The sequence below is a fragment of the Octodon degus genome, unplaced genomic scaffold (genome assembly GCF_000260255.1).
Source record: "Octodon degus isolate 3935 unplaced genomic scaffold, OctDeg1.0 scaffold00111, whole genome shotgun sequence".
In the NCBI taxonomy this organism is placed as follows: Eukaryota; Metazoa; Chordata; class Mammalia; order Rodentia; family Octodontidae; genus Octodon; species Octodon degus.
In genome coordinates, this window is record NW_004524687.1 from 7,401,157 (window position 1) to 7,417,168 (window position 16,012).

Below are 16,012 nucleotides of genomic sequence, written 5' to 3' on the forward strand. Positions count from 1 at the left end.
AACAAACCGGGAAGATGGGAAGAGAGAAAGAGACAATGCCAGAAGGAAGTCAGTACTGCATCTGTGGGCGGAGAAGTCCACGCTGCTTCAGTCTGAGAACGTCGCGGGGTCTCGTCAACATCACCAGAGCTGCCCGTCCACGCGGCAGCCTCATGGCAGCCAGCGGCAGGAAAAGATGTTCATCCTCTCACACATCTGAGGAGTGTGTTGGGAAGGGAGGTCTGGGGAGAGGGCCCTAGCCGAGAATGTCCAGGTAGACGGGAGATGCCTTGGCCAAGTTCTGAAGGAGGGTGTGGATGCCCTTGATGTTCTTCCTCATGTGGGGCTCCCGCTGCCAGCACCCCAGCATTAGCTCGTACACCTCCTGGGGGCATGTGCGGGGTCGCTGAAGGACTCGGCCCTGTGTGATGCACTCGATCACCTAGGGAAGTAGAGAAGGGTCAGACAGGAGGGACAGCAGGCCCGGCCAGTGAGCACTGTGCCCAAAGGCAGGAGCCTTTTCCCTTTAAAATCACCTATAGTAAGTGCACTTATTTGCCAGGTGTGGCATGATAATTTGATACATATACAAAATGGTAGTGATCAATTCAGAGTAATTACCATTTCCATCTACCTCAATATTTATCACTACTTTGTGTTGAGAGCCTTCCAACAACTCTCATCTAGTTCATGAAATTATACCCTTATTATTAATGGCTCTATATTCCTCCATGCATGTCTATATTAGCTCCTCCTTGGGGATGGTTGGTTGTCATTTTGTAAACCAACAGTTCTCCATGGAGTACACAATTGTTGTGAACTGTAGTCACCCTGCTGTTCTGTGCGAAGCACTAGGACACTGCCGGTGTGGCTGTGCTGTGGTCCCTGTCACCCACTAATGCCTGTTCCCTCCCTGATGCTTTCTAACCTCTAGGAAAAGCGAGCTTTTGAAAAACAAGTCCACTTGTGGTTTATTTCTCTCAGAAGAAGAAAATAATTATTATGGGTTGGTTTACACCATGGTTACTTTGATTGGCTTATATCCACTTCTCAGTGCACTCTGATGTCCCAGAACAGGTGTAGAGATAATTTGTTTATGTAGAATTGCCCTGTGCCTCTGACCAACAGTCCTATGTATTAGTTTTTACTGGCCTGAGCCATTTGTGTGTTAAGATACTGGTTGGTGGGGAACCGCAGGCTACAGAAACGGGCAGGCATTTCTCATAATGGAATTGGATTAAACAGACAGACCCATATCTGAAAAGGATGTGAGATGCCTGTCCAAGGCATAGTGTCTCAAAGATAGACCTAGAGTCCGTTCCCCACACTTTTGGGCTCCATCTGTGTGGATTCAACCAACTGCACATCAAGAATGCTCAGAAAATAACTGCACCTGTATGGATCATACACAGACTTTTTCTTGTCATTATTCCCTAATACAGTGCACAGACTCCTTATATTACACTTGTTTATATAGCCGTTATAAGTAATCTGGAGATGTTTGAAAGTAGACAGGAAAGTATGCATAGATTATAGGCAGATACTGTACCATTCTCTATAAGAGATTTGAATGTTCTACATTTTGATGTTTGGGACATCTGAAATGATTCCATCACGGACATCATGGGGTATGCATACTTGCAAAGGATGGAAGAACACACAATACTCGATGTTTTCACTATAATGTTCTAGAGAAATGTACAAAGGGGGTTTTGAAAGTTCACTGGGAGAACAAGAAATATCTCCCTGGACTCTAAGAGTGCTGGTACTCACTATGTGTTTTAAATTTATTAGAAGAACAGTGCAAATGATTCTTCCATTTCATTGACTGTGCCATTGGTTTTACCCTTCTCTGAAATTACTAATGTAGTGATGAGTAGTGAGTGCACTTCAGTTATAGCTTTGGGTGCACTGTAGGCTTGCAGGCACACAGGGCACTCTTGGGAAAGTATGTATCTGAGCTCTACAAGGCTGCACAAGATCATGCCTTGATCAGCCCAGAGTCAGTCTCCAGTGGGCAGAGGTCTCTGTGGCTCCAGTTTGGGCTTTGGCTCTTCCCCAATCCAACTGCATACCTCATTGTTTGATAGTTGGTACCAAGGCTGCTTGCCATAGGTGAAAATCTCCCACAACACAACGCCCAGGCTCCAGACGTCACTCTCCGTGGTGAATTTCCTATACATGATGCTCTCCGGAGGCATCCAGCGGATGGGCAGCATTGTGTGGCCACCGACCTGGCAGGAAAGGGGTAAGAAGGTGCATCAGTCACTCTGGAACCACTGTGTAAGTAGTGTGTGTGTGTGTGTGTGTGTGTGTGGACACACGTGCGCATGCACGTGTACCTGTGCTGTTTTTTCTTTCCCTATTGTGATTATTTATATAAACACATAAGGGATGTATGGTTCCCTCAGCATCTCAAGCAACAGAGACAGAGGGCAAAGAACCCTCAAAACAAGTTTTCCTTGAATTATTCAGAATTCTTAGTCTCTCACACCAAGAACAGAAACTATGCTTACATGGATGTTTATCTTACACACACACACACACACACACACACACACACACACACACACACACACACTTACTTCCTGGAGGAGAATGGCTCCATGTTCCAATTAGCAAGGTAGTTTTGGCCATAATAACGAGTCCTGCACAGTCTCTCCTTCGTGGCCCAGCTCCGAGCTCCCCTCTATTTTGAGTGTGATGCATACAAAGTGCTATCTAAAACACCTTCATAACCCATAATGGGCAAGATGGAAGTTTATTTCTATTTTATAGAAAGCGCAAGTGAAGTGCAGGCTGTTTATGAACACGAGGAGCTCAGGTCTCTGGGTGCCAAATTCAGGACTCTCCCCTCCTCCTTAGCTATTTACAACAATAAATAAATACGTTTCTAAAATGATAATTTTAATTATAAGGCTGAGGGGGAGGGGGTCACCTAGCAGTAGCAGTCGCACAGGCAAGGAGAAACAAGTTTGTAAAAGGACACTGTTTGTGATTTCTCGCTTCACATCCAGGGTGTGGCACACGAGGCTGCCCGTTCCTGCACAGTGGCCTTCAAGTGGCACTCCTCGTGCTAACACTGTCCGGCACCACTAGGCTGCAGCACACACCTAACTCGACAGCTGGCAATCAGTCTCATTTACAACTCTTGCCCTTTTCCACTCAGGGAGTTAAGACTCGTGGTGCCTGGAGATTCTGCCCGGTTCTAACTCTCAGCATCCCTTCATTACTTATATATAGGAAAAAAATGAACCTAACATGCCTGCAAATGGCCCTCCACCCCAGAGCCCAAGAGGCTGAATGCAGGGATGCCCATTATGCTTGGTGTTTTCAAAGAATGCCCTTGGCATCGAGCAATGCTAAGTTTGAAAGGGATTTCTCTGCTTTTCTCTATAAATAAGACTAAACAGCAAGCATAGAGGCAGCTTTCCAGCTGAGGGTTAGGGTGTCCCACACCTTCTTACTAGTCAACTTTCAATGAGTCCAGGACACATAAAGTCCTCACTATTAGATTCATGGCTCTTTCTCCTTCAACAGTGACAGGGCTTCAGCATTCAAGGAGAGTATGCTTCTTTCATAGACCTGTCTGAAGGTGGCAGCAACAGTCCCACTTAGGCTGTGTATTCGAATCATGACCAGTACAGCAGTCACAGAATAGTCAGAAGACATACAAATGGTGATGAAGGTACATGCATATTGGTCCTGCTCATAGCCCTGGAACCCCTGAGTACCTGTGATTTTGGCCATGGAAAGCGCTAATATATGCAGAGGATCCAACACTTCCAGATTCTCAGGAGGACTCAGGGCATAAGGGCAGGATGATCCCACCAAGTCTTTGCCAAGGGAAGGCCTGCTCTAAGTCCTGACGGGGTCGGGCTCTGCCCATCCACAAAGTTATGGACATGCCAGAAAAGGCTGTGTAACTTGGCACACTCATCCTCACAAACCACTGGACTTCTCGCCATTCTCTGAAACCACTCCTGGAAAGCACTGTATAGCATACAAAACCTCTCCATGGATCCATCTAATTTCACAAATATACTCAGAATTCATCCTGACATTTAAAAAAATTTAATAAATATTTTATTTATTTGGTACAGGGTCTCATTACACATCTTGGACTCATAGGGATCCTCCTGTCTCAGCTGCCCCAGCAATGGGATTACAGGCGTGCACCAACACGCCCAGTTTTGGAGACTGGAATGGTGCACCCTGCAGCTCCAGAGGCTCTGTGGCTGCACAGCATGCAGCACTGGTGATCAAACCCAGGTTCTTGTGCTTGCCAGGCAGGTGCTTAGACCACTGAACTACCACCCCAGACCCATAGGGTGGCATCTTTAGATAATGAAATTTTTTCCTAGCGTTATGAGACTTTGCCTAAGGTCATATGTCTGACACATGGTATGGATAGGACCAGGACCTAGATGTTCCTACAGACCCTTTCATCTACTATGAAGGTCAAAAGCACTGCTCTGCTTGCCATGCACAAATAAGGATGGGACAAAATCAGAAGGAAACTAACTACTCCTGCACTTGTAGACTTTACCCTTGCCTTGCCTATCTTATCCTGTCTCCTTCCTTATAGTGAAGAGCTCATATTATGTTACCCATCCTAGCAAGCTTCACTGGAGCAGCTAGCTTAGTTGTGCCTTTCTTCATCCACATTTGTTCTCATTAGAGGAAATAGAACCAGAGTCAGTGTCACCTAGAGAAGTGGAGGTTCAGCGAAGAATGTGGCTTTGTCTTCTGGTGTTGAGTTTTAGTATTTAAGCATCCACGAAAAGAAAGTTTCTTATGGAAGTGTCTGCTAATCTTTCTGAAAAAGGCTTAGAGCTTAAGAGGGGCATTGTTCTTTTTGAAGGAATGAATTGCTTCTTGCACAGTTACCTTCAACAAGAGCTACTTAGAAAAGTGACAACTTGAATTTTACAGATAAAAGGCTTTGAAAAGGACAGGCTTCTCTACATGGTCAAGAGGATTTCAGTGCAGAGTTAGTGTGCAACCAGTTTTTTAGTGAAAAAATACAATTACTTCTCTTATGGGAATGTTGATACTAGAATCCAGATGTACTATCAATATAGAGCTGATGTGGGAGGGTAACAAGAGGACGGGCGGCGATCACCGGCCACGATCAGGTGAGGATCCCAGTCCCTTAGGAGTGGTAAGAGCTGGCTCTCCCAAAAGTTCCTGGACCAGGTGCATCAAATATATTGTAACCTGCCACTTTCTTCCCTTCATGGAAATTTATAATACTCAGAGCTGCATTAAAGCATCTGAAGAATTTAATAGGAAAGAATGGATTTAACATTAATATAGTGAATTAAACCAATAAGAGTATGTGTTTGTGGGATAGGAATAACTACTTATATTGGTCTCCTACAGACAAATGGCTAAAAATGGAGTTTGTGGTATTAATATAGAGATAACAGGATTTCCATAGCTACTTGGTTCTGCCTTATTTATTTATTTACTTAATAGAATTATCACTCTTCAAAGTTTACTTGGTGGGCTGGAGAGATGGCTCAGTGGTCTAAAGCACCTACTTGGAACAAGCTTGGCAAAGCACAGGGACCGCGGTTCAATCCCCCAGCACCACATGCCAGCCAGCCCCGCCCCCTGGTGGGCTGAGCTGGCCACATACACACACACACACACACACACACACACACACAATAAATAAATGTTAAAAAAAATTTAAAAAAAAAGTTTACTTGGTGCAGTTGATATGACACTTGGTTATACTGTTCACAGGGATAGCTTTCCTTTTTACATTATATGGCAATATACACTCTTGATATATAATACACAAAAAACCCTTTTAAGCAGTTGTGTGCAAGACATGAAATTATGGATTTGCACACTAGATCCTGGACTGTAACCAACCAGACCAGGATTGGCTGGTAGAGGTAAATAACAGAGTTACACACACATTGTTTCAAGGACTGAAGCCTGTGCAACATTGGCCCTGGTATCCCAGAGATGGCAGGCTACTTTACACTAATCAGTTTAGGACTGCAGACATGGAGTACCATCCAGTGTCAAGAAAGAACGTGGGGTTTTGTGAACCATTTCTATTTCTAACTATTGGAAATGGATGTTGTTCCTCAGGCTATTTTAATACTACTGCTTCAACCACACATCAAAAAAAAAGGATAACTAGCACAACCTTCCAGTAAGACATGTAGAGACATGTGACCCTGGAAGGGTTTAAAACTACAGCTCCTCCCACATCTTGCACAAGGGATCCATCCTCTTCTTCAAATGGACCTCTTCCTCAGAAATTAGTCACCTTCACAACATCTGAGATCCCACTTTGCTCCAAGACATAAGCACACTAAGACACCATCCTTCATTTCATAGTCTCTTAGTCATGGTAGAAATTGGATGCACCTTCCTAAGTTCCTTCATTATACTTCCTGCCAGATCCATTGCACAGAGACAGTCCAGTGGCCCAGCATGTGTGGCCTTTTAGTTTGATCACTTTATAAGCACTGCCAAGCACCTGTTTGTGAAGCTCTTTCCAAAGCTCTTTTCTCTTTATCACCATCAGTGCTGAACTCAGAGCAGATTCTTCAGGGAGACATTCACTCCAGCACTCCAGACATTCACTTCAGCAGCATTCACTCCACTCCACACAGGCACAGTGGACTCTCCATGCTCCTAGAGGTTCCATCCACAGCAGCTTGGTGGGTGAACTTCCAGCCTTTTTGCACTAGGTAGTGGAACCAGGCTGAATTCAGATTGTAACCACTTGCAATAACAATTTTTGGTAAATACACTTTTCTTCCAAGCCACATAGGTCAAGAGATCCACTGAATTGAAAACAATTAGCAACTTGCAATTTGGTCTGTACTTTACAACATTAGGAATGATGAGCTTAAAGACATTCATATTATGTTAGGCCTAATTAAGATGGCTTATTCCTTCTTGCTAATGTGCCCCAGCTGTGATAATAACAAGCATGGAGTTTTTGGTTACATGATAGTCTTTGCCAGAGATAACTTTTGGTGTTCTAAGGAAAATGCTGCTGTGCTAGACACCTGTCATCTCACCCTTCAATTCGTCTTCCATGATGTCAACAAGAGCATGTTCACCTTCCAAGTCCTTCATTAAGATCCTGATGGCACAGGCCATGCCAACAGCACCAACCCTGACAACTATGGTCTTCTTCCTGGGGACCTGTTCTTCATTAGAAAGATTAACAATCAGCCAGTCCTTGAGACTGGCCATCTTGGTCTTAGAACCAAAGGAATAGGAAATGCACATGGGGCTGGGCTTTAGGATGTGCGGTTCTGAGGTTCCAACTTGGGGCAGCAACTCCAGCTCTCTGGGCCTGCCTGCCACACCTGATAGCACAGGGCTTGACACTCATCCATGATATTGAAAACTTATAGCTCCAACAGTACACCTGACTTGCTAGTTTGGGAAATGTGGCTAAGTGTCAAACCTCTCTGGGTCCTAGTTTCTCCAACTCTAAATTGTGGATGACAAAATTTACCTCCTCAAGATTGTCACAAGGTAAATATTCAAGCAGCTATTTGGGAATGCTTTATAAGTCCAACTGTACTAATGGCTTTCAAGGTGTGAGCTCCCTCTCTGGAGCCTTGATTCTCATTTCCTCAGTGGACAGCGTTCCTTCTCCAACTGCTAAGGAGAGCATCCAACAACATGATTGTCTTGTCTTCAATTAGCAGTGATCAAGTGGTGCTTTTGACTACAACTTCATCTACTAGGTGCTCTGCCTGTGTTGTTCATGGCCAGTGAAGAAGCTCTTGTTTCTTGTAAAGAATAGAGAAAAAAAAAGCGTCACATTTTTCTTTACATGTTTTCCCATCTGATCATTTATTTTCTGCTGAAGTCTCTTTGGGACAGATTTTTCACTTTAGTTCTTTCAAGAATCTCTTTGGGGATTTCATACATGCTGTTATAAAGAATGGTCTCCTTGTTTGGAAGTCAAATGGATGAATGGTGGGACAATCTAATAAAAGTTCAAGCAGGGTTCACTAGTATTCTAAACTCATTTACAACATTTCTTAACGCTTCTTTAGCAACCCTTTCCTGAGGATTTTGGAGCATGTCACAAGAGTAGACACCCCCAAAATGAATCACTGTTGTTACAAATTATTGTCATACTTTTGTCACAGACTCTCAGTGGCTTTTGAGCCACACAAAACATACATTGTTTGGCAACAAACACAATGAGACATTTGTCTTGCATTGTGTTCTTGGCAGCCTGCCCTCACACTCTTGCTTAAATATTTGTGAGATAGAATGCCATTCTAAGCATGACCCTGAAAGTTGGCATTTCTGCCTTTCACTGCTGGGCCTGCCTTGGCACCTCAGGGGTTCTCTGGTGCTCAGGTTGAGGCAGATACCTACTCTTCAGGCTGAGTTGAGGCAAGATGAAAGTCTAGTTAGCTGGGAGCTCGTGTAGACTTGTAGGTGTTCTTTACTTTAACCAAAGAGAAGAGATTTCTAGTTCCTGCTGTGCTACTAATCAGCTTGATCCAGTTCCCAAAGGTCTGGCTTATTTTTTTTTTTATTCATCAGATGTGAAGGGTTAGGGCAGCTTAGGGCAGCTCTTGGTTATTTCTATCACAAAGCTCTGGTTGTACAATAATCTACTACCACTTTGTCATTATAATCATCCATCATTACATAGTACCTCACATTCTACGGAGAATTTCCTCTGAGTTGTCTCCCTTGCATCCAAAATCTGCCCTCCAGAGTAGATTGTGGCTTGCCTAAATGTTGTAAATAAGGTCTTTAAAGAGGGTTCAAATAGCTAAGCTAAAGCCACACACGAAGTCCCTGCCCCCTGGACATCTTATATTCATTCCAAGGGATCACGCTATAGTTCTGTTTTTTCTAGTCATTGACTTCTGCTCTATATCCAGCTAGCAAACCCAGTTGTGGCCCTTCACCCAGAGAACACTTAGTCATGCCTTTTTGGAAGCTTGAGCTTCTCTCCTTTCTCCCTACAAGCTAAGAGTCACCTAAATGTGGGCTCAAGTTCTACCATTTCAAGCATACCACTCTGCTTCCACTCAGGAACTATTCTAGCATCCTTAACAGAGCCCTGGGAACCACAGGCATTCCTTTCTGACATACATCACAAGTCTCAAGTAGGGCAGCAGCCCCTCTCGTAGATGCTGAGGGGGTTAATTGGTAAGCAAACCACATTTTCAAGTGGGCTTCTTGTGAGACCTGCTATAGAGAGGTACTCTCGATATGCTCTTTCAAAGAGCTTAGTCTTTACTGCTCTCCTATCCATCCTTGCATCACTCCTCTAAACTCCTTTTGAACTAAGCCTTACACTGGAAGAATGGAAGCACTTTCCCCAATCTGATGTTACAAATAAGAACTGTTTAATGAAATTCATAGTTCCTGAAAACTGAACCTAAGCTCTGAAGCACGTAAGGGCTAAGTTATAAGCAAAGTTCTTTCCCATCCCTGAAGTAGACAGTGGGATCTAGGGATGAAATTTAGAAAGATTTCTAGGATCCCATTACTTCTTAGGCTAGAGGAAAAGGGAAGGAATTTAAAGAACATAAAACTATGGGGAAAAAAGGACTTGATCCATTTGGGCTTCTAATCACTGCAATTTGGTTAAAACAAGAAAAACTAATCAGAACAATGTCTGAGACTCAAGGCCAAGTGAAATTCCTAGAGCTTAAAATAAATTAAGTGGAGAAAAATGATAGATTCTGTTTTAAAAATTATTTAGAGGAACTGTTCTTTTATTTCCTAATAATTATTTTCACGACACCTCCTAATTTTAATAGTAATACATACATGTATAGGATGGCCTAGTTAAGAAACAAAAATAACAACTGCATTCTAGTTAAAATATTCAGGCTTGAGAATTCTTTAAATCTACCTGTTTGAAAAGTATCTCAAGTGCTCACTTGAGCAGCACATATACTAAAATTGGAACAATACAGAGAAGACTAGCATGGCCCTGTGCAAGGATGACACGCAAATTCGTGAAGCATTCCATATTTTTTTGTTTTTCAATAAAATTATGGGAAAAAAGTATTTCAAGAAAATAAATCCTGACAGAAACACTAAAAGGTCCTTGGTGAAACTACTTGGAATTACAAATTGATAATGACACTATTTTTAGGTGAAAGGGGTCACATCTAAGTAGTGAAGCAACAAAATTTATTTTTTACCCAAGAAATTCAAAGCACAAAATCTTTGGCCAGAAGTTATAAATTGTGAAATTTCCCCTACATATTAGAGCATATCATTTCTTTTTCTTTATGTAAATATTCATGTAAATATAAATTGATGACCAACAGGGTAGAAGACTGCTCTCTAGCTCACCACTCTTCCCTCTGGCAGCTTGGGTTTTTTTCCTCATGTTTGTTTCAAAATTAAAAATTGTCTTTAATCTTGGTGTAAGTTCAGGAGGAGCACACAGCTCATTTGCTGGGGAACTGGAGGGATGAAAGAGGAAGTGACAACTTAATTCCCTTCATTGTTTGGACCCTCATAAAATTCATGCATCATGCTCCACACTCCCTCAGCATGGTCTCTTCTCTCCTGCTGCACTCTCCTTTTCTTATTTCCCTTTGTGGTCTTCCTTATGCCCACAATCCACTGCCCCCATCATCTCCCTTCTGCATTTGTGAGTGTAACACTGGTGGGCAGCCACTTCCTCTAGACCCCAGACAAATGCCTCCCTGGCTCTGAAACCACCAGTGATTTAAAAACAAGGAACACTAACCCAGGACCTTTTAAACTCAGTAGCAAAGACCAGTAATACCTAGGAGGCCACTTTCAGCTTGTGCTATTTACACAGTGAGTGAGTGATAACTTGTTTGGAAGCCAAACACTTTACTCCCTTAGCAATATTCTGACAAAGGGCAAGCCCCATTAAGTCATGATTAGTTGTCAGAGGCTTTTGGTCACATTAAATATTGAAGGGGATCCTAGATCTCTTCATCACAAGTCATGCCTGATTGCTTTGTCTCAGCAGTTGCTCTTGATCTGGTCCTTAAAAATTCATGAAAGTTGTAAACTTTACAGAATAACTGGACTTACTTATTAATCATGTGTTGCATCTGTAATCGAAGGTTGAACATAAGAGAAAAACAGTGTTCATAAAATCATCCCCTTGGAGAAGAGCCTGGAAGGAACTGCCGTGGTCAGACTGTGGGTACTTTGAGACCACAGCTGGGAAGATGAGGATTCTGTTATGAAGAGTGACAAGGCCTCCATGATGACTGGCCTTTGAATGAGGGTGTACTTCAGGCAAGAAATTCGGGCCCATTTACCTTGCCTCTCCTGAATGAATCCAGTTTGGGGTGAAACAACAAGAACCTTGGTACCAGGCTGGGAGCTCTGTTACACACTGGCAAGTATTTATTGTTACTCCTAGAATTGCTGATATTTACAGTTTAGGCCATTTTCTTTGTCTTTTGCATTTACAGTAACAGTCTGGTCAAAGACATAAGGATAATGACTTCATAAATTCAAGGCCAAGTATTTTTTGATTAATGAAAGTGAGAACAGGCTGGACCTTATTGCTTACAATAGTTTTTCAAGTAGGCTTTTTCATAAATAACTACTCTTCTGGAACAAGGCAAATTATCATCTATGTTGAAAGAAAAGGTCATGGAACTGACTTTAATTCTCCTAGTACTTGGCAAGCAGATACACAAATTCAATACACACTTTCCATTGAGAATTCAATTTGCCTACGTTTTATCACAAAATCATAGTGATATAAGTAAACATCATAATTAGAATACCTCATATCTGTATTGTACTTTTGGGGGGGTGTGTTTTCACAGTACATCTACATCTGTTCACTCTATAATTTCTTGTACTTATCCCCAAATATTGTAAAGATTAAATGAGTTGACATTAGAAAAGTGGCTAGAAACCAGATTCAAATGTCTTATGTGATGTTATTTATATATTTTTAAAAAGGAAAATCTGAACATACTCTTAAGTGAAATGAATCAGACCCACATGTGCAAACATCATATTGTCTCCTTAGTGTGAGAACCTGAAAGAGAAAAATGGAATCTGAAGCATACACTACATACTGGAAAAAATGAATGAACCTATTCAAAAGGAAAGAGTTACTGAGTTGAGGAGGAGAACAGGAGAGGGAGTGGGAGAAAGAGATTTATCTATGTGTGTAAACAGGATGGTTTGGGCGTTCCTACTGGCCTATGGAAGGAAATAGTTAATGCTATAATTTGTTTCATCTCTTGTTTTCAATTGTTTGTGCTATTTCTCATCTTAATTTCTTATACATTTCTTTTTTTTATTTCAATTTTGCATGCATATACCTGGTAATATGAATGACTGGAAGACAACACTATTTATTAAAACAAATATTGTGAAATTCATACTACTTTGTTAAGTTAATTCTGTATCACTTGTAATTTTTTTGTTTTAATTCCAATTTGTACTCTCTTTAAAAAATAAAAAAGGCAAATCTGTAGATCTAGAAAACCTATGTTTACCTGGGACTGAAGTAGAAAATTTTTCTTTAGAATGGTAGGAGAAGGTTTGGGGTGATGAAAATGTTCTGCTTCTTGCTTGTGGTAGCAGTTAAATGATTTTTCCAAACACACATAGAATTATACCATAAAAAGGGTAGATCTGGCCACATACCTCAATGAACCTGACTTAAGCAAAACTTTTAGCACAACTCTCAACAAATACAATGTGAAATAGGTAGCATCTGTGTTGTCCTACATATTTGATTCTCCATTTGTCCTGTGGGGAGTTTAGGCCTATTCTTGTATCTCAACTTAAGAGGTCAGGAATCTCCAGGATCCATAGATAAAGTAACAGATCCAGGAGCACACAACCAGGAAAGGGTCAAGCCAGAAGTCAGTTTGCAAACTCTTGGCACTCTTTCCAGTTTAGCTCTAGTTGACTTGGAGTCACATGCAGGGATGGGAAAGACTCTCTGCCTTTGCCTGCATTTGGCTGCCATAACAAAGTATCACAAACCAAGTGGTGTACTAAACAGAAATATATTTTCTCACAATTCTAGAACCTTGTAATTTATATGAAAAGCTCTCTTGCTGACTTGTGAATGTCTGCCTTGCTGTATTCCCACACCACTCTCCTTGGATGTGAATGCAGGGATGGAGACAGTAAGCTCTCTAAGGTTCCTATAAGGACAATAATCCTATCCACATTGGGGCCCTCTCCTATGACCTCATTTAATCCTAATACTTCCTTAGAAACCCTGTCTCCAAATACAGTCTCACTAGGCATTAGGGTGTTGATATAATTTGAATTTTAGAATTGCTCAAAGGTCCATGCAGTGAAGTCTCACTCCATATTGGAGATGGTAGGCCCTCCAGAAGGTGGGGTCTAGTGGGAAGATTTTAGGTTATTGGAGGTGTGCTGTGGGATCCTCAATCTTTTCCACTTTTCTCTGCATTGTCTGGCCAGGATGTGAGTGGGTGTGCTTTGGCACATGCTGCCATCTTTGATAGGCTATCTCACCATAGGCCCAAAGTAATGGGGCCAATGGACTATAGAGGTAGATCTCAAAAATGTGAACTGAAATAAGCTGAGGAGCCAGAGGGGAGGCAGACATCTCTGAGCACTAGAATGTGGACAGTTCTAGCTGGAATCCACATTTGTGCTGTTTTTTTTTTTTTTCAGATACTCATGGTATTCAGAGAAGGCCTGACCACACTGCTTTCTTCCTTTTTTGAGTAAGGTTTCATGATTTTTTTTCTATACCAACTATTTTCATAATTTAGCAAATATTTTTCTGCCCTAGCTCCAAAGCAACTGCTAGATTCAGTTCATTTCCAATGCAGACTTTGGTCATTCTCTTTCTATATCCTTACCCATCCTACACCTCCTCAGCTTTCCTGGAGATAGTTAAGAGGGAGTGGAAGAGATACAGGAACTCCCTTGTGAGGTGAAGACAGGTAAAATGGCTCTCAGGAATCCATGTCCCCTCATGTTACCAAAATCTTGGGTCCATTTGTCCTATGATTTAGAGGAATTTCCGTAGACTTGGGCACTGAATATAAGTCCAAGAGTCTAAGACTCTTGTTTCAGAAGTGATTGCAATTTTGTCTTATTTTATGGTTTGTTCTCTTCAGGAGCAAATTAATCTTCTTTTGGCAGTATGTGCAACTGCAACCGCATGGATATTGAAGGATCACATTTGGATCTAGAAACAAGAATTCTTTATTTCAAGAAAAAAGTGAAATTACCCTAGCTTGTTAGTTTACCCTGAAGACCTTGTTGGAATCTGCATTCCACATTAACTTGAGATGAAAATTCAATGTACCAGAGGCAGCTAAAAGGAAGAAGGCTTCTCTTCTCAGCTGGGGAAGTTTCTTCTGATAGAAAGTGATGGCTAGGTTGGGACAGATAGGGACACTAACCTGAGGGCCATGTTCCCTAGGGAACTCTAAATGCCTTGGGTTCACTATGTTTCTTTTCTGATATTCCTGTGAAATATGTAATACATAGCAATGTGACCTTGACCATAAAAGACATTGTGTGTTCTTATGATGAGTGTGAGAGTTAAGAAATAATATAACAATGACAGAAGTAACTCAATTACTGATCACCCACTCTGTTTGCCACACTCCCTGCTAAAGACAAGAATTACATTTAAAACTCATTCCCCTTGTAGCTCTTTAGTTATACCTACAGATAAAATGCACTAATAAAATGTGGGTATATTACAGAAAGCAGCTGTTTTGCAATGGTAAAGCTAGAGCGGAGTTCCTGGATGGCAGCCTTTCTATGCTCAATGGTGAACACAGATATCTTGGTGTTATGGAAAGCCAATATGGCATGGCCTGTGTTTTTCAAACCTTCTTATTAAAGCACCCCGATACTGCAGGAGGGGGAAACATTTTTGAGCATAGGGAGTAATTGGAATCATGTCTGAGGGTGTCCCTAGCCCTGTGCTCATACTAAGTTGGGCATGTAAAAAAGTATTATGTTTTATCTTTAACATTTGATATAATTATTACCTTAGACTTCATATTGCATTATGAATAGTAATGCTTTGTCCCCAAGCCATTTGCTAAAGTTGATGTTTCATGGGCCACATTTCCTTTGCAGTTTCATGCCCTCCTGGCTAGGCACACTCAGCCCCTCAGATTCCTGCTTTAGAAGCAAAGAATGCAGAGAGGACTGGCTTAGCATTCAGAAGACCTGTTTTGTGCTCTACTGTAGTGTCTTAAACACTTTCTAGTCACTGGGACACAATGCCCAATAGGCACAATTTAAAATGGGAGAGTTTGATTTTGGCTCATGAATATTTTAATTTAAATTTTATTAGTACATGTTTACAGTACATACTGCAAAAAGAATTAAGTTTACATTCATCATGGGGAGTAGATACACATACATAGCATTTGTTTCTTTTTTTAATCCTTTCTCTCTTCTACCCACCTCCCTACTTCTGCCTCTAAATTCCCTTTCCTCATTTTCATTCTTATTATTATTCTTTGCTCATAATTCATGGCATATAGTGTTCACATTTATTGAAGTTATTAGGTTCCTGTACATGACATATCCTAAATCTTATTTTCTCTTGTTCTCCCTCTCCCCCTTACCCTTGGTCATCTGGACCCTTTCCTACTTGTAAAGGATCTATACATTTGTTCCTTCTATCCATCTTTTACTTTACTCTGTATTAGTACTTTCCCTTGCTCAAATGAGAGATATTACAAGGTATGTAAGCTTATGTATCAGATTTGCTTCACATTATATTTTTCAGGTGCATAAAAATGAGCAGCATTTTGTTATAAATAGATACCACATTTTCTTTACCCACTTATCTGTTGATAGGCATGCAGGCTGCTTCTGATATTTAGCTATTATGATTTATCCTGCTGAAAACATCAATATACACATATTACTGTAATATGATGTCTTTAGCTCTTTTAGGAAGGTATGGTGAAGGGGAATATCTCTCCATGATTTCTAAGTTTAGTTCTTTGAGAATTCTCCATATGGATTTCCATACTGGTTGTACAGTTTTCAGTCCTGCCCACAATTTAGGAGAGGT

The 16,012-nt window shown here is 41.3% G+C and overlaps 1 protein-coding gene and 1 non-coding gene across 2 annotated transcripts in view; one reads left to right on the forward strand and one right to left on the reverse strand.

The window, feature by feature from the left end:
- Window positions 1-235: 235 nt before the first annotated feature.
- Window positions 236-16,012, reverse strand: part of Ntrk2 (neurotrophic receptor tyrosine kinase 2) — a 388,716-nt gene continuing 372,939 nt past the window's right edge. Inside the window, exons 20-21 of the mRNA XM_004639387.2 lie at window positions 2,055-2,213; window positions 236-421 (exon numbers count right to left, since the gene is read on the reverse strand). Of these exons, the coding sequence (XP_004639444.1) occupies window positions 236-421; window positions 2,055-2,213 (345 nt within the window). The remainder of the gene's footprint in view (window positions 422-2,054; window positions 2,214-16,012) is intronic.
- LOC111812074 lies at window positions 9,883-9,988 on the forward strand. Its single transcript, XR_002817665.1, has one exon. It is a non-coding gene; the product is annotated as a U6 spliceosomal RNA (small nuclear RNA).